At 36.9% G+C, this 23,258-nt stretch overlaps 1 protein-coding gene and 1 non-coding gene across 2 annotated transcripts in view; one reads left to right on the top strand and one right to left on the bottom strand.

The window, feature by feature from the left end:
• The window catches only part of LOC143387995 (transport and Golgi organization protein 1 homolog), a 40,229-nt gene that overhangs the window by 451 nt on the left and 16,520 nt on the right, over positions 1 to 23,258 (top strand). The window contains exons 2-8 of the mRNA XM_077108177.1: positions 2,466 to 2,599; positions 5,463 to 5,549; positions 7,404 to 10,215; positions 11,797 to 12,000; positions 14,387 to 14,535; positions 20,422 to 20,553; positions 22,768 to 22,789. Of these exons, the coding sequence (XP_076964292.1) occupies positions 2,466 to 2,599; positions 5,463 to 5,549; positions 7,404 to 10,215; positions 11,797 to 12,000; positions 14,387 to 14,535; positions 20,422 to 20,553; positions 22,768 to 22,789 (3,540 nt within the window). The remainder of the gene's footprint in view (positions 1 to 2,465; positions 2,600 to 5,462; positions 5,550 to 7,403; positions 10,216 to 11,796; positions 12,001 to 14,386; positions 14,536 to 20,421; positions 20,554 to 22,767; positions 22,790 to 23,258) is intronic.
• Positions 17,579 to 17,685, bottom strand: LOC143388001 (U6 spliceosomal RNA). The gene has a single exon (XR_013089934.1). It is a non-coding gene; the product is annotated as a U6 spliceosomal RNA (small nuclear RNA).

The raw sequence follows: 23,258 nt of genomic DNA, 5'->3' as shown, positions 1-23,258 counted from the left end.
ATTTGCCTAGGATCTCAGTGGGTGATGGGGTTGCGCGCCACGCGCCCGGGGCTCCCCACACTGTAGCAGAGCGCTTTTCTGCCCCCGCCACAGGGACCTGGGCCGGTGCAGTATCAGGGCAGATGCTCTCCAGGGCTAGGTGGCCTTAATCCCAGTGGCAGGTTGATGGTGGGGCTCCTTGGGAAAGGCTCACTGGCCCCTTCGTTTTTTTTTGCTGCACTGGGGATTGGGCTGGTTTTGCCTTTTAACAGGGACTAGAGTTTAGGCTTGGGAAGAGCACCAAGTCCAGGCACGCAATGTGTTCCGAGGTCTCGGCCCCGACTCTGCTTCAACCTGTCATTTCTGTGCATAGAAGCCTCCCTTAATATTTGAGGTAGGGTAGCAGGTGGGCCAGTAATCTTTTGCTTTTGAAAGAGGCCAAGGATCTGCACTGGCCACCTGGGAACTGCAGCCTCTTCTGTGTGCAGGAAGCGGACAGAATTGCTTCCCAGTCCTGGATTGGAGGTGGGCGGTGGGGAGAATATAGCCATTCAGATTCAGATGAAGAGGTTTGTTGCAATAACAATAATAAATACTCCAAGATTTTTATAAGCCAATTCAGTTTTAGACTCAGTTGCTAGTGTTGTTGGAACCTCTTTCCTCTATATATTTACTGGCCCAGAATTCTTCTTTTGGCCTCCTGCTTGGTTTCTAGTAACCTTGTAACTTGATGACCATGTTGTCCATAAATTGTAAGCAGTACATATTTTAAAATATTCATGCTGAAAAGGCCAAGAAGTTTACCATTGAGCTCTTTATGCCTAAATTGGTGTTACCAAAAACAAATTTTATAATTTGAATTGTTTGTTCCACTCCCATAAAGAAAAAAGATGTTTCCAATATATGTTAAGCTGTTCCTAGAGGTAACCCTAAGGGTGGAGTAAATAAACACTCAGAAAAGCAAAGCAGCTGCCATGATATTTCCTTTCAGTTTTGGGTGAACAAAATCAGGCTTCCAGCATGGTAGAATGTTTGCTATTCTTTGCTGTCAAGCGCTATCCTATGTGGGCTACCTGGACAATCTCATCACTGATGCTTCCTCAGTACTAAGACATGGTGTTGGTAAGGTTCAGTGGGGTAACATAACTTGAGAAATGGCCTGTGTCCAAACAGATGTGACCAAACACAACAGGTGGGTCTGTGTTGTGTTGTAGGAAGTAGTGAGGTGTGTATGTCAGGTGTCCTTGTGTGCCTTCCAAATAAGTGCTCCAAAAAAAAATAACTAAATAGGTGCTCCATAGTATGCATTATGTTGTCACCTAATATATTACTGATTTGTAAATCCTCTATGACCTAAGGGGGAACAAGAGAAACATTGCCATTTCCACTTGTGATGAGAATTCCCCACCTTAAAGTGTCTCTCACCTTCAACTTGGCCTCTTAATTATCTTTGAATTAGGATGCTGACAGTTTTGAAAATAGTCCTATTTTAGCTTCAAAATAACAAGTTACCCTCTCCAAATCTGTGTTTGTTCCTCAGACATATATTTTTATAAAACACACATTCTTGTGTATTTTACTGCTAATTGGCCTTTAGAAAAAGTGTTATTTCCATTTCTTCTTTGTGCTTTTTACATACATCTATTGTCCATTTCATCTTAAATCAGAAACTGTGTATTTGGTCAACCAAAAGAAAAATGTTGCTTCTACCAGTTTCTAGATCAATTGTGATTCTAGTCCTGCATTTTAAGCATGAAGGTATTGCCTGACCTTTTCTCATGGTTAAACTTGTTCCTTGTCAGATAGGATACCCACTTTTGATTTTTGATATGAATGAGGATGTTTTGAAACAATCCTAATGTTGGATGTAGTCAACAATATTTGCTCAGAGAAAATACATTTCCTGGTAATTTACCCAGATCCTGAACACAGAGACAGCAACTCTGCTGCAAATGAAATTGACAGTGTTTATGGCACAGCCACTTAAAGGTAATGTCTTTTAGCGGTTAGTTCAAGTTAATTAACCCCTTGGAGGTTCCTGGATATTCTTCCCTCTTCCCTCCCTATTACCTCTGCATGAAGCCATACTTAAGCCTGTCCGTGTCTACACTTGGATTTACATATTTGCAAAATGAAGCTTTTTATGATTATGAAACAGAAAAAAATTGTGGCCTGCAAGAACCAAGAGTTTCACTGAAACCAGCCATGATTGGTGGTAGCCACATTGCTTTTTATTTCTCAGCACAGAGAAAAATAGAGAAGCTTCCTTTTCCCTTGTCTAATTGCAGGGAATATTGTATTTTATAGCAATAAAATCTCGAAGAATTTTAGATACTTTGAGCAGGTGAATTAAAAGTGATTCCAGAGAGTACTGGAAAAACTTGATTTTTGTTCATAGTGGGATTCATATTTCCTGATGGGTCAATGTGGATTGTGAAAAATCAAATTCTAATGTTTGTTTTTCTTTTTTCAATGTTCATATACAGTGTTAATGTACCGAGGTGAAGCTCTTGAAGATTTCAGAGGCCCAGATTGTCGTTTTGTGAATTTTAAAAAAGGTGACCCTGCATATGTCTACTATAAACTGGCAGAGGTATCACCAGAACTTTGGGCCAGAAGTGTAAGTAAAAGTTTGACAGGTGTTATATTCTTACTTTTGATGGGTTTTTCAGCAGTGTAGATTTAAATGACTGATTTCTTGGGGTCTTTGTAGAGTTAACCTAACCTCTCTGCCAGGCCCTGTGCTCCTAACATGCCTTAGGCCTGGCACAGCATAGAAAGTCAGTAGACTTTCTGAAACAGAACTGAACTGGTTGTGGTTGCTACCCCTCACATCAAGTTCCAGAAGGCTCTACACATCATAAAGGTTGTCATGGTGAAAACCTGACAATTCTTAGCTTTGCTGCTTCAAAAGGGAAGGATTCAAGGACATTAGAGTTAATCCTGTAAATTAAGTCTGAGATAGTAACTCAGGCATGCATATTTAAAGTTGATTTTTTGTGTATTTTACCTAATCATTTGTGCTGTTTTTACTCTAAAAAAGCAGAATATTATGTTCATTATGTGCTTTTTTTTTTCTTTTTTGCAACTTCTGGGTCATCCATTTCCTGCTTTTCCTATAATCTATGCCTGAAGGTTCCCCCAGGGGTTCTACTTCTAGCCAGTTGTATGGATCTTCTGATGAAAGACATGACATTGTTTATATCATGCTTTGATATTTTAAATGGGGAGATTCACAAGGAGTGACCTCATTGAGAGACTTATGAGTATTGTTCTTTTCATTTAAATGTGATATGTGGATTGTTTACTTAAAATAGTAGCAAGGTTCTTTGATGACTGTAGGAATGTTCCAGTTTAGAGACATTCCGGGTTGCATCCCTGAAAGTTCTCACCCTAAATAAAATACCACACAGCAGAAAAAAAGAGTAATCCCTATGGGAAAACTAGTTTCATTTTGTTGCCATTTCTGATTCTTAGGGAATGATCTTGAAACTTGGTGCCTTTAGGTACAAACTTTATATTTAGACAGAGTCCCAGTTGCAGTACTCCATATAAAGAACCATCTATTGTTTCTTTCAAGTATACCAAATAGGATTCGTAATCTTTAAACTTGGAACTGTTTTTCCATGTACCCAAGTGGCATTTTTCATACAGTAGTCGTCTTTCTCCCCTTCTTTGAACTTTTGGATAAATGGGCTTGATTTACATTTTCTCCTGTCACATTGTAGCCTGTTAACTATGTTCATCCCTAGGACTCTTGCCATTCTGGGTGGCAGCACTCATCCTGTCTTCCTGAGGAGCCCTGCTTTCAGCACCTGACCAGAAAGGATCTTTGCCGACTGATGAGTGTTTGGGTGGCACTTTGTTTGCATTGCTCCTGTGGCATTCATTTGTCTTCTTTGCCTTCAGTCAGGTTGTGTTTTATCTTAGCTCCCTATAAAGTGAAAAACTCAGTTAGGAAAGGACCCCTGTCTAATCCATCTTCCTTTTGAATATTTCCTTTCAGGGCAGTGGCACTTAAGTACATTTGTTCTGATAGTAGCTTATGCAGAATTTGTTCTCTTCTGGCAGTTCTTTGCTCCCCACCCACAAATCAAATCAGCAGCACCTCAGCAGGGATGATGTATGGAAGCAAAATTAGGTATAAAAATTATTTCCAGTCATGAGCCTCCATGATTCTGCATCATTTTTTTTTCATATCACAAGAAATGGGATACCACCCAGTGTGTAATTATGGAGCTTTATATAATCTATGGTCTCAATTGACACAGATTAAGAAGAGATAAATGTGTTTCCTTTCTCCATACATCTCTGGTTTTTTTTCCTTTTCCAAATTTAACCTTAATAGAATTTTCATCAGAAGGGAAAAGTGTATTTCCCCTCAGACTCGCCTCTCATGTCATGAATGTTATACTTAGGAAATTAAAAACTCTTTAGTTTTCAAAATGATTCTCCTTTTGAGTTTTTAGTTTTCATTCTGCAATGTTGTTGATTTTCTAGAGTCTCAGACTTTATCTGCCAGTGATGAAGCTTTTAATTGCTCCGTCTTATCTAATCTTCATGGCAGTATTCTACCACTAATACTGGCTCTCAGATGGTTTCTAGATATAACAAGAACATTCGTGAATGGGGATATTTTAGAGTTAGTGATAAGATGCCTTTTTTAATTTTCTTTTTTGGGCGTTTGATTTGCCTATCAGTTTCCTTTAATTATTGGCAAGAATCTTCTGTTCCTTTTAGTCAGTAGTTAGTAATAAGAGTGTCTTTCTCAAGGGGAACTTTATATACCTTTTGTACACTTTATGTAACTTCATATAATTTAGCTGTTGGTGCTGAAAATAAATGGGGTTCTTTTCTGCAGAGGATTTATTTTGGGTGAAACTGAAGCTTGATATGTGATTTAGTATGCATTATATTGTAATTTTATTTTCTCCCCAAGTACTTGTAAAAGTAGATTTGGAAAAAGCTAGGAAAGCATATACTATCAATACATTTGCTATAGTGGTAATACATTTTAGAGATTTTGTATTGTTTTTACTTATTAATTTTCATGACTGTTATGTATTGGTTAAGAAAGACATAAATATTGGTTTATGAGCAATGCTACAAAATGTACAGGTAAATTCTTGCTAGAGGTTATTTGGAATTGCATTTATAACCAGCTTTGATTTATATAGTTTTAACCATATAATATACAATAATCTTCTATGCAAATCTTTTATTTACTTCAGAAGTCTTAACTTTAAATGCTCTGTGTTGAGAATTAAGCTAAATGTAAAAAAGAAAACTTCAGTGGTTGGAAATGTTGTTTTAACAGTTCTGTATTTGGAATAATAATCTCAGTGTAATTGTTATAGCAACTTTCTTTCTTGGTTATACCATATACCTATCTATTATGTGTATATTTCCTGCCACTTCTGAGAATCTCTTATTTATATTCCTTGTACAGAATTTATTTTATATTTGTCTCCTTTGCACTATAGGTTGGCCATATTTTTGGTTATTTTCCGAAAGATTTCATCAAAGTAGTTCGTGAATATACTAAAGAAGAGCTACAAATTTCAACAGATGTAAGTTATGGATTTCTTTTTTGTTCTCAATTGTAAACTGGCTTATAAATCCACCCATTATATTCAGTTAACTGCTTCTGAAAGTTTTATAATGTGTTTATAACATTTGTGTATCAGATTTTCATTTGAAATCAGACTACCTATAAAAAAAAGTTTGAAAGGCATTCAAGGGTGATTATATTATAATCTGAGAGTTTTCTAATATATTGAAACAGATATTCTTATAGAAGGCTGTTTACTCAACTATAGGGCTTTTCTCTTCTGTTTTATATGTGAAAAATAAATAATGTAATATATTTGTACTTGGCTATTAAATTTAAGAGGTAAATAATTTCATTTTACAGGCAAAAGGAGGTATTCCAACTTGAAAACTACTCATTGGATAGTTATTAGACATTTTAAGTATATTTAGGTTAAATTAATAAACTCTAACTTTTATACTAGGCTAGAAATACGTACTTACAAAGATTTTCTTATTCTTAGTCATATATGGGATCGTAGTCATGTTATAGATTTGGAAAAGGGGACCTGAGTGTTTCAGGTGATGTTCAGTCTCAGATCTTTTAAGGCCCCAACTGCTTCCTTTATACAGCATTCCTGTATTGTGCTCTGACTTAAATTGATTTTGTGACTGAAAGGATTTCGTGTTCTAGAATTCTCACTTCAGCTGATTATTTTCTAGAGTTTTAAATTGTGTAGTAATAGATGCCCACCAACATTGAAACATCTTTGGGCAGCTCTTTGTAGTGGCTGTAGAATATGCAAGCTGCTAGGCTAGGATAGTTCTTAGATTAGATGGGGTGAATGGATAAAGTCATCCTGTTTGTTGTTGCTGTTCCTAAAATTTCTTCATAATCTCAGGGGCCATAAAATCACTTCTGTTGCTTGTTGGACTTCATTGTTGGTAAAGAGAGTTAGTTCTTGGGATTTAAGCTGTGACAGCAGTTCACTGATTACAGAGAACTCATTTGTTTTGAACTCTGCCTTTTCATTATGTTTCCCATTACATGCATCCCTCATGGCTTAGAAATGCATGTGATGGGGAGAGGAAATCACTCATCCCTACTACATTGAACTGCCTCCCCCACCCCCAGAACCCCCACAGAATATTATGAAGATTTAATTAGGAGATGGAAATTTTTTAAAAAATTTCCATTCATACTATGGCGCCTTTTATATGTCAATTTGCTTACTAGTGGCAAGAAGGAAGACTAAATAAATATATAGATAGTCCTGAGAGAGGTCTTAGTGACTGTGAAACCCTGATGAAGAGGAAGGTGTATAACTTGTTGAATCTTGTTTTCAGTTTGTTCTTGTGGTAATAATAATGTGAGGAGCCTCCTTAATATCATTCTTTATTCCATCAAATGTACTTGTATCTCAGTAAGATACTTTAAAACTGATTCATCTTTCTCAATGCTGCAGGATCTTCCAGCTTCTCCTGAGCAAATGATTAAGAATTAAATTCCTGAAACAGAGGTGTAGATTTTAGAGCTGGAGGATCCTACAAGTGATACCTTGCCTTTCCCTACTTATGCTCAGAGCAAATTGAGAGAGACCCAAGAGTCAGGCTGTTGGAGACCAAATTGTCACCATTTTTACTCATTATGCTTTTTAAAGAATATGACCCATGTTAAAAAAAAAAAGAAAGAAAGAATAGACTTTCTAACACTGTAGTCTAGAAAAAGACAGATTTACTCAGCCATAGAAGGAGTTAGCCAATGGGGGTTGGAGGAGGGTAATCTGGTTGACCCCAAAGATTCTTTAGAACCAATCCTGAATTTGGGAGCATGGATGAGTTTGCTTTTGTGACACTTTGTTATTGACACACTAATGTTTTCCTTTTCCTTACAGGAGACAGATTTTGTCTGTTTTGATGGTGGAAGAGATGATTTTGATAATTATAGTGTAGAAGAACTTCTAGGATTTTTGGAATTGTATGATTCTGAAAATGAAGATTCTGAGAAAGCTATAGAAAAAGTGGAACAATTTCCTCAAGTCTCCCAGGATGTTGAACCTGAACCTAAACCAGTAGTAGCAAACTCAGAGCAAATTGAAAGTGCATTCTCAGAAAACACTATGGATCTTGAGGAACAATTTCTGGCTCAGAAGAACCATCCTCATGCAGATAGTCAAACAGATAATGCTCAAGGTGAACAAACTTCATTTGAACCCTTTGAAGAAATACTACAAGATGAATTGAAAGTGCCAGAAAGTGAAAACAACAAAACCAGCAACAGTTCTCAGGTCTCAAATGAACAGAAGACTAATGCTTATACACTTTTGAAAAAAGAAATGACATTAGACTTGAAAACCAAATTTGGTTATACAGCTGATGCACTTGTGTCTGATTATGAGACGACCAGACTGGTGACTTCATTAGACGAAGATTTTGATGATGAGCAATTGGATGCTGATTATTATGCATTTGATAAGGAAGAAGAGGAGAATGAGGAAAGCTTTGGGGAGCTCCCATTACTAAACTTTATAAGTGAAGAAGGCATGAAATTCCCAGTAGAGTTTGGAGTGGAGAAATATTCAATAGGTGAAGAGCAGAATTCAAATGAAGAAGATAAGGTTGAGGTAACTCTGCCCCCAGGCATCAAGGATGATGACAAAAATATACTGACAACCTTGGAGGATACTTTATTTATTGGCACAGGTGGTGACGAGAAAACAGATATGATGGATTTGGGGAATTCTTATTCAGAAGAAGAAAAAGAAGATGAGGAAGCTTTAGTTCCAGATAGAAAACAGAAGAAACCACAAGCAGCAACAGATTATATTTATCCTGAAAGTGCAGAATATGGTCTTTTTGTGGAAACCTCTAAGACAGATAATGATGAAGAGCCAAAAGTGGACATCGAACTTCATATTAAAGGAAAAGAGACAGATGTTCAGGAGCCTAAGAAGCACCTGATGCAAGATGTTTCAGAATTAGAGGATGAGAAGATAGAAGGGGTGATTGCATATACTTCTCCCCAAAGCAATAAGCTCAGCTCATTGCCAGCTGTTGAAAAGGGCAAGGACACATTAAAATCAGCCTTTGAAAACAAAGAGAATGACCTAAAAGAAGCAGTTATCCATATCTCAAAAGACCCAAAAGAAGTGAATGAAGAACTCTCTTCACCTGGAGAGAAGATTTTGGAAGATAGCTTAGAGAATAAATCTCTACATAAAGCTGTAGGGAGTCTGATGACCCAAGAACAGAGTAAACCACCAGAATCCTTGGGCATTGCAACATTCCTGGGAGATAATCAAAATGATACATCCAAAGATGGAATGGAGGAGCCAGGTTCAGTAAATACACCAACCCTGCACATAGAGTCAGTGGAGCATCAACCTCAGGAAATTAAAGAGGGACTAGTTCTGAAAACTGAAAATCAATCTGGATTCTCCTCTCCAGATGGAATTGGTTTGTTAAGAGAACCGGAAGAAGAGGTCCACAGTCCCAGAAAAAATTTTTCTTGGCAACAAGAAAGAGATGTGATTGTTACAGTTAGTCATGTAAATGAGAAGATAGGGCTTTCCAAGGACAAGGGTAAAGAGCAGTCCTTGGCTGAAGAATTGATTCAGCATAAGGCAACACAGGGGACACAGGAAATTAAAAAAACAGAGCAAACTGACGAGGTAGAAGTACCGGGTCTCCATACCGAAAGGCCAGCATCAGTAGAGGAGGATTATTATCCCCCTGAAGAGCTACTGGAGGATGAAAATGCTGTAAGTGCAAAACAGTCAAAAGAAAAACATTCTGGGATTCAGAATGTTAACCAGCACGTTCTTGAGAAAGCAATTTTAGAGACTATCAATCCTGATCTAGAAACCAAAGAAAACAAACAAGAAATGAGTATAATTTGGGAGATTTTTAAGAAAAGTGAAACCACAGCCAAAAGGGTAGACATGATGGACAAGGAACGAGGTGATATGGAAATGGGAAAGGAGGAAAGTCCTCTGGCAGATGAGGAAGCCCAGGGACTCTTTGACGGAAGTGATGAGGAAAACACTCAGACTTCAGGGATAAGTGAAGTATTTCAGGATAAAAATTATGATGATCTTGAAAAAGACAACCCTAAGGAACATCTGAACACTTCAGGATCTACAGAAAAGGCTACTGGAAAAGAAATCTCAAAAGAGGACCTTGAGGACATAGGGCATATCATGGATGCAGAAAGCCAGGGTCCTGCTTATGCAGATCTTGAAGATGATATACTCCCACAGAGTCCACATATAGCCCTAAAGCCAGAGCTTAGCGGTCAGGAGGAAGACTTGCCCATAATCCGCAGCTTCTTTACAGAACAAAAGTCCTTGCAACACTTCCTGAAGTACTTTGATGTCCAAGAACTGGAAGCCATGTTGCAGGAAATGTCATTAAAGCTGAAGTCGGCACAGCAGGAGAGCCTGCCCTATAACGTGGAAAAAGTTCTAGATAAGGTCTTCCGTGCCTCTGAGTCACACATTTTGAGCGTAGCAGAGCAAATGCTTGATAATCGTGTGAATGATATTAGAGACATAGGAATAAAGGAAAGTAACATATTTGAAGAGGCTGCAGTGCTTGATGATATCCAATACTTGATCTATTTTGTGAGGTACAAGCACTCCACAGTGGAGGAGACTGCTCCATTGATAACAGTGCCTCCTCTACAGGAAATCTGGACTAAAGCTGAAGGTAAATACCTGCTTGCGGCTTGAGCTGGAGAAAAGGAGTTGTTCCATCCAGGTGTTTTTGTGTATTATTGTAAAGTTCTGTTCAGTTTCCATGTGCCTAAAGGAGAAAGAAGGCTGACTCAGGAGCCCCATATATTCCTTTATTCATTCTTTTGGGCTAGAGCATGAAAGGACATTGCTTATTCTTTTTTCCTTTAGGACAGTTGGGATTGGTTAGCATGTTCAAAGAGAAATTTTATAAAAAGTTAAAGAGAAAGATATAAATGAGAAACTAATGCACAAAAGTAGACCTGTTAACAGTACAGATTTTATGTTAAAATTATAAAAAGGCTTTATTAAACATAATTTCTTAATCATAAAATATCTGTACTAGATCATGTGGGTGTGGAGTTACTAGCATAACTTTTTTTATTTTAGAATTTAATCTCTTTTTATGTGGTGCTGAGGATCGAACCCAGTGCCTCACCTGCACTAGGCAAGTGCTCTGTCACTCAAGCCTAGCCCTAGAATAACTTTTAATGGATAGCTTGCCTGAATTCCCCTCCCCAGCATTTATCTTTTGTGGATACCATGCTATTTCCAGTCTCTTAGGGGAGAGGTCACTTATTCTGGTTTTACTCCTCTGGGTTCTAAGGTCCTTGCATTCATATTAATCAAGGATGGAACCAGGATGACAAGCCTTATAATGTAGTGCTTGACACATAGAAGCCTTTCAATTAAATATTCGTCAAACTGACAATGAGCCAATATCCTGATAAAAGCTTTCTGTTTCTTGGTTTCATATTTGATCATCTCTATCCATTGTTTTTCAAAATGAAATATTTCAACTGAGAGTATATGATAAGAATTCCAGAAGGACATAAAGCCATTGGAAAATTTACATCCCAAGAATGCTAATTTTACCTGATAATTTGGGGAAGAAAACATTTGTACATTTAATCAAAGCAGATATATTTTGGATAAGAATGCAAAGTACAAGTGAATGTTCAGGGTAGAATATGAAGCTGTGAAGAGATAATCTTTGCTCTGGATCCTATTGGTCTATGTCCTGAGCTCAGGAAGGAGATAGGTTCACCATTTGGCTCCTAGGTTACTTGGAACATATTTGAAAGTCACATTAGCAAGCTAGACTTACGGAATTCCCTTCTCTATACTGGCTCGGTGAGACCAGCACACTTGTAGATGAAAGAGTTCCTGTTATTTCTGAGCAGAATAGACATTTCACATTTTTGTTCTGGAACAGAATTCTCTTCTGCACATTTATTCATGTGGGTGTATGTTGGTTTGCCAAGGGAAGTTAAGTTATTGAAGCCTCTATCATAAATGTATTTGTTTATGAAATACTTTGTATTAAAGGCTTCTTTATAAATTTGACTGTATAGTTCAGTCATCCTTTAAATGGGATGAAAACAATGAACCCTCCCGTATCCTTGCCCAGTTGTTCTCATGGGTGCATGCCAGGACAAGGAGGGCAGTGTTGAGGTATCTGGAGCTGTGTGCTGAGGGGGAGTGCTGATCATTGGGCTTAAGTTGGGGTAGATAGTGTCATCCAGCTGGCTCAATGCATTCTTCTCCCCTGTAGAGATGCAGCCACCCCATGAAGATGATTTTCCTAAAGAGAACACAAATCATCTTAATAGAAATCTTCATGAAGAGCCTCGCCTCCTGAGTCATCATTTAAATATGAACCATCCTGAAGAGCCCAGCCTCTTGAGTCAACCTGTGACTGAGGACATGGGTGTCTTAGAAGTGTCTCAGATCCCAAATACTGAGAAAGTAGACCCAGGTAAAGCTTGCCAATTTTTCTCTACAAAGTAGAGCTATTATCATAATGAAGGCTTTCAAGGATATTTGTTGCCAAAGGTACAAAATAGAGCAGAGAGTAATATAGGTACATGTGAGTTCAAAAAACAAAATCTCTTAAGTGAGAGAAAATCAAGAATAAAGATGACTAGAAATCAAAAATAGGCCAGAGACTGTAACTCACCTAAAAGCAAATGTTTAGCTATGACTAGCTTGTGTAAACCATTTACAACTAAAATATTATTCTTCAAAGGCCTTATGCTCTAAAACTGTAATTTTCAACCAGACCAACAGCACCAGAAACTCTGGGGGTGGGACCCACAATCTGTGTTTAGCAGGCCTTCCAGGAAAGTCTGGCCTGGTACAAGTTAGCTTGAGAATCACTGTTCATAGTCTCTTAAATTCTGTGTTTTTTCCCTTTTCTTCTAAATGGAATGTACTATACCTCAAGTCCTGTTTTGACTTGCTTCCTGGACATGGTAATTAAACTTTTTCAAATGCAGTCAATCGTCCAGATCTTTATACTATATACTTACAGGAAGCAGTACAGAACTGCAATCCATTTTAGACTGACACTTATGAATACTTCATCATAGTGCACAGTATCCAGTGGGAGATGAGAAACAATTTTTCAAAAAAATCCCCAATAATGGCATCAATAGCATTCTACTTTTGTGTTGCTCACTCTCATTTTATCAGTAAATTACATTATGACTAATTGTTTTATTTTATCCATCCAGTATGGTGCTATGAAGCCATAATTACTTTATTTTGTGTTTTTAAAGGTTCTGGTCTGTAAGCATAGCTATAGCATTATCCTGCACCAGTGCAGGGCTTAGCAGCACTGATCCTGAACCCGCCCCCATCTCCACACACAGAGTGTAGGAGAACTCATGGCAGGGGGGATTCAGTTAATTTGAGAAGGAATAACATATCAGTTCTTCCATTTTCCAGAAGACATTTCATTCATATATGAACACTACTGACTTCTGAACTGTCTTTAACTCCATAAGGTTCTGAAAATGAATCACGCACCATTAAGATTTGTTATTTTCATGCTCCAAAACTTTCAAGATTAGGGGAAACTTGGCTTACAAAATTAAGCATGAATTATTTCCCTGGCCTTTTAGGTTCCACCACAAAATGATGTCAATCACCTTTATATGTAAAATCTTCCCAAATGTCATTTAATGTGTCTCAAGTGCTGAGATGCTGAGCCAATGGGCAGACTTCACCAGCAGTCAAATTCATAGACCAATAGTGATTGGAGGGCCTGGGGTTGTAGCTCAGTGGTAGAGTGCTTGTCTAACACGTGAGGCACTGGGTTTGATTCTCAGCACTGCATACAAATAAATAAAATAAAGGTCCATCAAAAACTAAAAAAAAAATTTTAAAAATTAGGCAAAAGCTTAAAAAAATAGTAGTGAATGGAATCTCAGGGTTGAGAAAGACCTTAGAGGCAACTGGTCCAACTTCCTTTTTTTAGAGAGAGAGAGAGAGAGAGAGAGAGAGAGAGAGAGAGAGAGAGAGAGAGAGAGAGAGAGATAGTTTTAATATTTATTTTTTAGTTATCTGCGGACACAACATCTTTTTTTTTTTTTTTTATGTGGTGTTGAAGATCGAACCCTGGCCGCACGGCCAGACGAGCGCACTACCGCTTGAGCCACATCCCCAGCCCAACTGGTCCAACTTCTTAATAACTGCACGTTGGACTCCTAGCTGTTTAATCAAACGTACCCCAGGCTCATGTAACTCATACTGAAATTCCACCCCTACAAGCTCTCAGGTCTAATTGGAATTCTACCTCATTCACAGAGCCTCAATGCAGGTCTGTACCCAATATCCTTTAGTCTCTCTTGATATTACTGTGTTCTTTTTAAATAGCTGTCATCTGTCCACTCAATAAATAGTTGTTGAGTATCTCTGCCAGATGCCAGATGCTGTGTTAAGCCTTGGCTCATTCCATCTGTAAATCTGCAAACCAAGACTCCCTCTCTTTCAGCTTTCCTAAAATTTTTAACACAAAGTTTCACCAGCACTAAATCCATGTTTGTTGAATGTCACCCTGTCTATATATCTCTGGTTTTAAAAATTTTCCTTTAGTAAATATTGTTCTGATAGCAGTTGTATGGCCATGGAAGTAGTGGAGAGTAGACTGGAGATGGTTCATTTTATAATTGAAGGGTCTGACAGCTCTAATTAGGATTTTGAAGTTTTCTTCTCTGTGTTAATTGTCTTTAGGAGAGCCACATATTCCAGGCACTGTGATTCATATATTTAGTGAAACACTGATGAATATTGAAACTGAAGAGAGACAATTCTTATTCTATAGCATAAAATAAAATAGCCATTTCCCCTTTCAATTTTAGAGCTACTTATAACAGAAGGTACTCCTGTTGATGATGCTGATACAGAAAAACAACTAAAGTACATAAAGTTGGAAGAGCCAGCAGATGCCACCCTTTTGGACAACGTGCTTTCCTTGTTATATTTATACTTGCTTTATTTCACTAAGATGGTAAGTTTGACATAGTTTCTTCAATTAGAATGTTGATTATTTATTAGTTGTTAAGTGGCTTCTGGTCATGAAGTGAAGAACTTAAAATGTCTTTATGAAAATGACTCCTGACCCTTTGAGTAGATAGCTCCTAAAACAAAAGCCATAGGGGTGTGGCTTAATGGCTACTTAGTTTAGCATATGAGGAAGATTTGCTGTCTACCAAGGCTGGACATTTGTACACCTGTAAAAACTTGGTTCTTCCCCTCAGAACCTTTCATTCTGGCAGGGAGATAATAGCATTCACTTGAAACACAGTAAGATAATGGCAGAAAGAGAGGTATTTATTTGATGGTAGAACATTATTGTCCATAAATGCATCTATTATGGTTGGAAGGGTGATCAATAAGGTCAGAAAGTAGTTGAGATGTGTTTGAAGCACAGGCAAAGGGCAAACAGGAGTGTGACATGTGGTTTGTTGTTGATTAGACAGGCTGGGGTGGAGGATGGTGCGGGAAGCTGGCAGTCAGAAGAAATGTGTTCAGAGAAATGGAAACATGAAGAAAAGGATATTTGGGGAGGCCAGGAGAATGTAAATAGTTGGTGTTGTATAACGTGTGAAGTTGGAGGGGGATGGTCTGTTGGAGAGGCCAGCAAATCTTAAAGGAAGTCATGGGCCAAAGTAGCATTAGACCATTAATAGTGGGGATCCTTAGAAAGTTTTAAGAATGAAAGGAATTAGGTTAGTTCTGTTTCTTAGAAAGAGTCACTTAAGGCTGACCTTTCTAAAGAAAATCATGATCCAAACAAGACATTTAATCTGTCTAGAAGCTTATCTAAGCATTTTAGGACTTACCTCCCCGTCATGGTATTTGTTGATGTTGGACTTTTAGAGTTTAATTATAGGAATGAGAAAGCTTTTAGAGCTTGGAGGATAAGATGGTCCTAGGGCCATTGTGACAGTAATCCTTCTCAACTGAAGTTGTTTCCTGTAAGTTGTGTTATTTCAAGACTTGTTTAAGAAAAGTGATGTTGTTGTTTTCCTTGTAAAATGTATAGATTTTGAAGCCAGGTAGATCTGGTTTCAAATCCCAAGGTTATCATTTAGAAGTTTGGGCAAATAACTAAACTTTTGAATATCAGATTCCCCATCTGAAAAATGTAGATAATGCTTACTCCAATCATAAGAATTAAATGATTTGACAAGGTAAAGTGTCTGGTGAGATGTCTGGCATTTTGTAGGGTTTTACCCCCACGCACCCCCTAATTCTCATGTAGGCAGTCAGAGGTGGTATAAAGACAATGAATACCTGGGGAGGAGAGACCACCAGGGTGGAAAAGATGTGATGGGGAGAAATGAATCAGTTTTCAGTTGGCTCCATGTTTGTTCATGGTGGTGGCAGCCACCTGGGTAAGGAGTATGTACAAGCCAGGCAGTTAGAATAATGATATTTCCAGTGATTAAAGCCCAGTCTTCCACAGTCATAATTTGATTATCAGAATGAATCAACATCACTTGGAAAGTTTACAGCCTCATGATATGGGAAGGATTTCTTTATTCATATTTTTAGGTATGCACAGAGCCCTCCTCTAGGTCTAGGTCGGGGTACACGAATGTGGTGCAGGTATGGTCAGTGATTTTGCGGTGATAGGTAAGACATTGATGTGAGTGGCAAAGAAGAGGCACAATGTTACGAGACTGATTTGAAAGGAGCCTTCAAAAAGGCATTTTGATGGCCCAGTATGTACAGGACATTGTGCGAGGACTAAAAGAGTCTAACAGGTGTAAGGCATGATTGTGATTTTTGAAAGCCTTAAGAAAAGGACTTAACAAATATATGCAAAAATTATGAACAAGTCAATGTAAAATCTTAAACAAGTAGTATGATATCTGATAGGACTGGAGAGTAATAGGCTCTGATGTGTTTGGGAGATGTGCACCAATCAGATTCATTGATCAATGGAATCTTAGTAGAATCTTAGTGTTAGAAGAAACCTTGGAAGGCTGTTAGTCTAGTTTCTCACTCATTGCTGTAATTTTCTTTACTGTGGCCCTGACGAGTAGTTATGAGGCCTGTACACCAGTATTTCCTAGCAGGAGTCACTCTCTTACAAGGCTATATGTTCTTCTGTTGTCTAGTTCATCCTTGTATTGACTCCAAATTTTCCTCCACATGATTTCCTCTATAAAATTGAATTCTTTTCTACATAGAAATCCTTTAAATATTTGAAGTTATATCTTAATTTAAAAATTATTTTTAGTATTTTTATCATGGAAACTTTCAAATAAGAGCAGAGAGAATAGTAGGGGACTATAGGTAATCATAACATACTGTACATTTCAGAATACTAGAAGAAAAGATTGTGAAAGTTTTACCATAAATGATGTTTGAGGAGGTAGATATATTTAACCTGATTTAAACGTTACATAGTGTATACATGCATCAAAATGTCATGTTACTTACTTCAATAATTATAATGTTTATTTCTATGTACTAATTAAAAAATAAATTTAATTAGAAAAGCTTTAAAGAAAAGCATAGAGAATAGTATAATGAACCCATGGGCCATCACCCAACTTAACAGTAATTCCTTGATAGCCAATATCAGTGAGTTTTTTTTTTAATTTGTTCTAATTGGTTATACATGATAGCAGAATGCATTTTGATTCATTGTACATAAATGGAACAAAACTTTTCCTAGTTGTACACAACACGTGTAGTAGTCCTACATGTACCTCGGGTAATGAGGTTCATCTCATTCCACCATCTTTCCTATCCCTATGCCCTCTCGCCTGTCCTACCTCCCCTTTGCCCAATCACAGTTCCTCCATTCTTTCCATGCCCCTTGCCACCCACCTCACCCCCATTATGGGTCAGCATCCACTTTCAGAGAGAACATACAGCTTTTGGTTTTTGGGATTGGCTTACTTCCCTTAGCCTGATATTCCCATTCACCCGCAGATGCCATAATTTTTTTCTCTTTTAATGCTATAAGTAACATTTCATTTTGTATATGTACCACAGTTTCTTTATCCATTCATCTGTTGAAGGGTTGTTTTCACAAAACTAAGGAATGCTTCACAAATGTGGGTGTCATCCTTGCTCAGGGACCATGCTAATTTTTTCTGTATTGTCCCAATTTTAGTATATGTGCTGCCAAAGCAATCACACTCTGAGTTTTAACAAATGTAGATACCCATGTAAAAACTACCATAATCAAGATATAGAACAGTTTTTTCACTAGAAAAGGGGTTTCCTTGGGATCCTTCCCAGTGAGTTTCTTCACCACCTGTTCCAGGCAACCACTGATAACTTTTTTTTTAAACTATAGATTCATTTTTCCTACAGTACTATTTCATATATATGCCCCTATAAGTGGACTCATATCTAGGAGTGCAATTGCCTCCTATGTTTAATGTATGTTTTTATCTTCTGTGATACTGTCTAGCCATGCTAATAAATGACCACAATCATTTTATACTTCCACCAGCAATTTAGGAGACTTCCACTTGACTTCATCTTCACTAGCACTTGGGCCATTCTAGTGGGTATGTCTTTGTGAGTTTATTTCCTGATAACTAATGATATTGAGTGAACTTTTTTTTTTTTTTTGAGATAGGGTCTTACTAACTTGCTTAGGCTCAAACTAACTTGCCAGCCTCAAACTTGGGATCCTCCTACCTCAACCTTCTGAGCTGCTGGGATTACAGACATGTGCTATCATGCCTGGATCAAATACTTCTTCATGAGCTTGTTGACCATACTGTTTTTGTATGTCAACTCTCTCTGGTTAGCTGGAATCCAGACTTCTCCCAGCTCAGTGCCAACTGTGGGATTGGTTAGCTTATAGTTGTTCTTGGCCCTCGCAGGTACTGCTTAGAATGTAGCCCCAAACTGAAGACCACCTCCATGCAGATTTCTGGAACTCTTTTTCTTTGTGGCTCCCATCTTTCTGGTAGTTTTCTCTACATGTTTTTGGCTGCTTAATCTCCTGGAACTCTGGTCTCTTTCTCCTCAGTGAGACTGTTAGGCCCCATTTGGGTTCCCCTTCCCAAACTGAGGTCTAGAGGGTGCCTCAAGGTAGAATGCTCACCTATTTGTTCTCCTTCTCTTAGGGGTGACAGTTGCATGTCCCTTGTGGCTTTCTATCTGAAAAATAGCTCTTTAAAAATATATTTTGACTGTGCATGGTGGCACATGCCTTAATATCCTAGTGGCTCGGGAAGCTGAGAGAGAATCATGAGTTCAAAGCCAGCCTTAGCAAAAGTGAGGTTCTAAGTAACTCAGTGAGACCCTGTCTCTAAATAAAATACAAAATGGGGCTGAGACTGGGGATGTGGCTCAGTGATCAAGTGCTCCTGAGTTCAATCCCTGGTACCAAAAATATATATATATTCCAACTTTCTGGTTGCTTTCAGTGGGAGAACAAGTCTCATATAAGTTAATTGATTTCTCCTTTTGTTGTAACTTTTTGCAATAATTGAAAAAAATACGTTTGTGGAACTTCTAGGATATATTGTAGCTTTGGTGAATAAATGACATCCCCCTGGTACAACAATTTAACCTGTTTTCTCTATTGCCTTTTTTTTTTTTTTTTTTGGTGGTGCTGGGATTGAACCTCGGGCTCCATGCATTCTAGGCAAGTGCTGAGCTAACAACCTCAGCTTCTCTCTGTTGCTTTATATTTCTTGGAAATTCATAGTCAGGTTTAGGTTCAATTCTTTTTCTTATGAAAACTTAATAGGAAATATTGCATTGATATATGCATATCCTCTCCTTTGATGTTGACTACTAGTCAACAGTGACGTTGGTGAGATTTGCTAATATATTATAGGTTGCAAAATAGCAATGGTCTGAGTTGCTGGATTTTTCTTTCTTTATTTAAAGGATGGGATGCCTACACAAATAAAAATTTGATTATTCTTTTTTTTTTGGGGGGGGGTATTGGGAATTAAACTCAGGGGCATTTGGCTAGTGAGCCATATCCCCAGCCCTATTTTGTATTTTATTTATATACAGTGTTTCACTGAGTTGCTTAGCAATTCCCTTTTGCTGAGGCTGACTTTGAACTTGCTATCCTCCCTCCTCAGCCTCCCTAGCTACTGGGATTACAAGTGTTTGCCACGGCGCCTGGCTATGATTGATTATTCTTTACACAGATATTTGGTTTGTATAGTTAAGGCAGGAGATAAATATTTGATTCCTTTTCTTTATTTAAACACTTTTCAGAATAGTAAGGTATTCTAGCTTATCAAATGATACCCAAAGGGGCTTGAAATCTTTTTATTGTTTCATTGTTTTTATTTGTTGCCATAAAATTAATTAGTTCTTTCATATATTTAAGTTTTTGTCTTAAATGAATTTTTTAAATTATAAAAACCAGGTTATCTAAGAGAAAAGAATGATCCAGAGGGATTCTAGCCAGGTGTTAGACAATGTGATGATATAGGGCCTGTTACAAACTGGAAAATTTAAAGTATGCTCAATTTAAAGTATTTAGATTCAGGCTGGAGTTGTGGTTCAGTGGTAGAGCGCTTGCCTAGCATGCATGAGGCACAGGGTTAGGGTTAGGGTTAGGGTTAGGGTTAGATGGTTAGGGTTAGATGGTTAGATGGTTAGGGGTTCGATCCTTAGCACCATATAAAAACAAAATAATGTGTCCACCTGAAACTAAAGATACATAAATAAATTTTTTAAAAAAGTATTTAGATTCATTATACTTGAAAACACTGCAAGTGAACAAAAAATATGAGACTGTCAGTATCCTTTCTCTTGAAGAAACTATTGGAAAATATTGAGGAGGTGGATTTCTGACGAGGAGGTTGGTTTAGAATTGCCATGATTCTTTGTGACTGTTTTGTTATAAATTTAAGGTTTCCCATTTCTTCTAATTTGTCTGTTTCAGCTGTTTACTGCATTGCCTGATGAGTATCAACCTGGGCCTGATTTTTATGGACTACCATGGGAGCCTGTAGTTTTCACTGTTTTCTTTGGATTGGTATCCTTTGTCATTTTCTTTTGGAGAACTGTTCTTGTTGTGAGTAAATTAACTTACTTATACCTTAGCACATAAGCACAAGGATTATTTTATATAGTCACTGCCCCCCCACTTTTTTTCCTTTTCAGTTGCTAAAACACAAATTAGTGGTTTAAGTCAAACTAACCTTATAAAATAATTTAGTGTGGGTGCAGTTGGTAGAACTGGTAATTCTTACAGCCATCCTGACCAGTAGTTTCATACGTATCAGAAGTCTTAAAAGTGGGATAAAAGATGGGATAGGTTAGATAAATATCCTTTTATGTAGCATATATGTCTAGTAATCTATATTAAAGAAATAACTATGCTTTGAAGATTTTGGTAATGTTTTTCAGTGGAACAGTGTATTAGATTGAAGACTTAGCACAACATAATTCATTTAGGGGATATTGTATGTTCGCTTAATGGAATAGTAGGCAGATTTATCTATTTCAAGGCTTTGAGGTACAGAAAATGCTCACAATTAAATGTGAAGTGGAAAAAAAAGCAGAAACTAAGATTTAAATGTTGATGAACTGTATGTTAATATAAACACATATAAACAGGGGGAAATGCTACAAAGAAATACAGTAATATGAGATAAAGAAGATAAGATAATTTTTCCAGTCTTTTATATATATTTTTCCCAGATTTTATGATTTGATCATATGTTCAGAAAATACCTTTTTATTTGGAAGTATAGATTATGTGTTGTCCAAAAATCCATTAAATGTTTTGTTCATTAAGTCTTTTTTTTCTGAGCAGAATTAGTCTATCTCTGTGTATGTGTGTACATATATGTATAAGCGTATATATATAAGCTTATACATACATATGTTTGTACTGTAGGTCATTCTGTTTCATAGTTATTTAACATAATTGGAAGAAAATTATTTTAGGTAAATGGACTTTGCATATGAAAAGCCTAACAGTTAAAGAGGCCAAAAGCATTGGATACAAATCTTTTCAAATCTGAGTGTTCTTTTTCTGATTTCTTAATTATATCAGACATATCATTGTTAAGGTAAGTTTCCTCTCCTTGTACAATTGAGTGTAAAATCTCTTAAAAAGCATTCCCTTCTTAAATAGAAGAATCATTTGCCTGGATTCCTGTGAGGAATTTTCACAGTTCAATCTCATTGAACTTTTTCTCAGCTAAAAGGAAAAAGGAAATAGAAGGATAAAGAGAAGGGAAAAACATGAAAACACTTTATATTTCTCTCTTGTTTCTTTCATTTCAAGAAAGAAACAATACCTGTTTCTCTTTTCACTAGGTTATGTGGGATCTGGTTCCTAGCTGTTGCTCCTCAGTTTCAGCATTTGACTTTGGAGCTTTAGTCTCTTCCTTAGATGACTGCTTTTATGCTACTTCCCATTTTCTTCTGTTGTCATTTTGAGTAAAAGGTTAGCAAGGCTATGACATTAAAGAAATGCCATTTCTTTCTGTGTTGGAGTTTTCTGAATGCAATTTCCTATTACGAAGATCCCATGGATGATCCATGGACACATCTGAGTATTCCATCACCATTTATAACATTTGAAAGGACAAGTATATGCTAAGTTACAAAGAAATTTAGTGATGTTTTTAAAAAAATTCTGCTTAGGTTTTATTATCAGGCCGTTTATTGCTGTCTTTAGGAAATGATTGTTTTTGTCCTTTCCAGAATATGTTAATTGTCATTTCTCTTGTTGCTTGTGCATTTTCTTCTAGCAGTCTTCCCTTTCAGATTTCTTGCTATATATTTAGTGGTTTGTAGAAATAAGATGATGTAGCCTATTAGTTTCTAAATTCAGCCAATAGGCAGATTTAAATTGGAGTTCTAAGATGTTTTCTGGTGAGTGAAAGTGGCATATCTTAGTACAAAGATTATGCCTTAGTATCGTTTCCTCAGATTCCTTTTGATTGTTTCTAGACTTTATCCTGGTTATTTAGAATTCTCAAGTAAATGATTTTGAGTACACACACACACACACACATACACACACACATCTTTACTGTGAAATAAGGTACATATCTTAGTGTGTTTATGTCAGAGCCTATTTATGAAATATAACTACCAATTAAATTTAAAATGCTTGTTAACCTTTACTTATTTTTAATCCTATAAATTTATTATTCTGAACCAGAATGTTATTAAATTCTCACTTGGTTATGATTCTGACTGTTGTTTTAGGAATGCTGTTTCTATTGAGCAGATGTTTGACATCAAATTTAATCTTTTTTCTCTCTTCTAGGTAAAAGATAGAGTATATCAAGGTAAATTTTTAGGTTTCTTAAACTTGTATTGTATTGGTGTTTGATGTGTGTTTTATCTATGTTAGAAGTAGATACAGTGACTTTTAATGTCTATTACTTTTTTTTACCTCCTGAAAATTTTACTATTCCTAGGTTGCTAGCATGGATAACTGAGTAGATGATGCTGGTTCCAACTCTGAGATAGGAGATAAAGAGGAGGAACAAATTGTGGATAGGGAGATGATAAGTTTTAATTTGGGGCAGATTAACTTTGAATATTGATGTAATGCAGATGTATTACATTTGAAGAGTATTTCTATCCTAATGATTTAATCATGCATTAAGTAATTGAGTAGATAATTTAAAGAATGGTAATGTGAATCAGTATGCTTTCATTTCTGTTTTTCTTTGCAAAGAATTAAATGATTCCATTTTCTGAAAAGAAAGTGTTTTGAGAAGGGAGGAATATCAAGCTACAACACTTTACTGT

Source organism: Callospermophilus lateralis, unplaced genomic scaffold, assembly GCF_048772815.1.
Source record: "Callospermophilus lateralis isolate mCalLat2 unplaced genomic scaffold, mCalLat2.hap1 Scaffold_183, whole genome shotgun sequence".
NCBI classification, from domain to species: domain Eukaryota; kingdom Metazoa; phylum Chordata; class Mammalia; order Rodentia; family Sciuridae; genus Callospermophilus; species Callospermophilus lateralis.
This window is presented reverse-complemented; position numbering and strand designations above follow the sequence as displayed.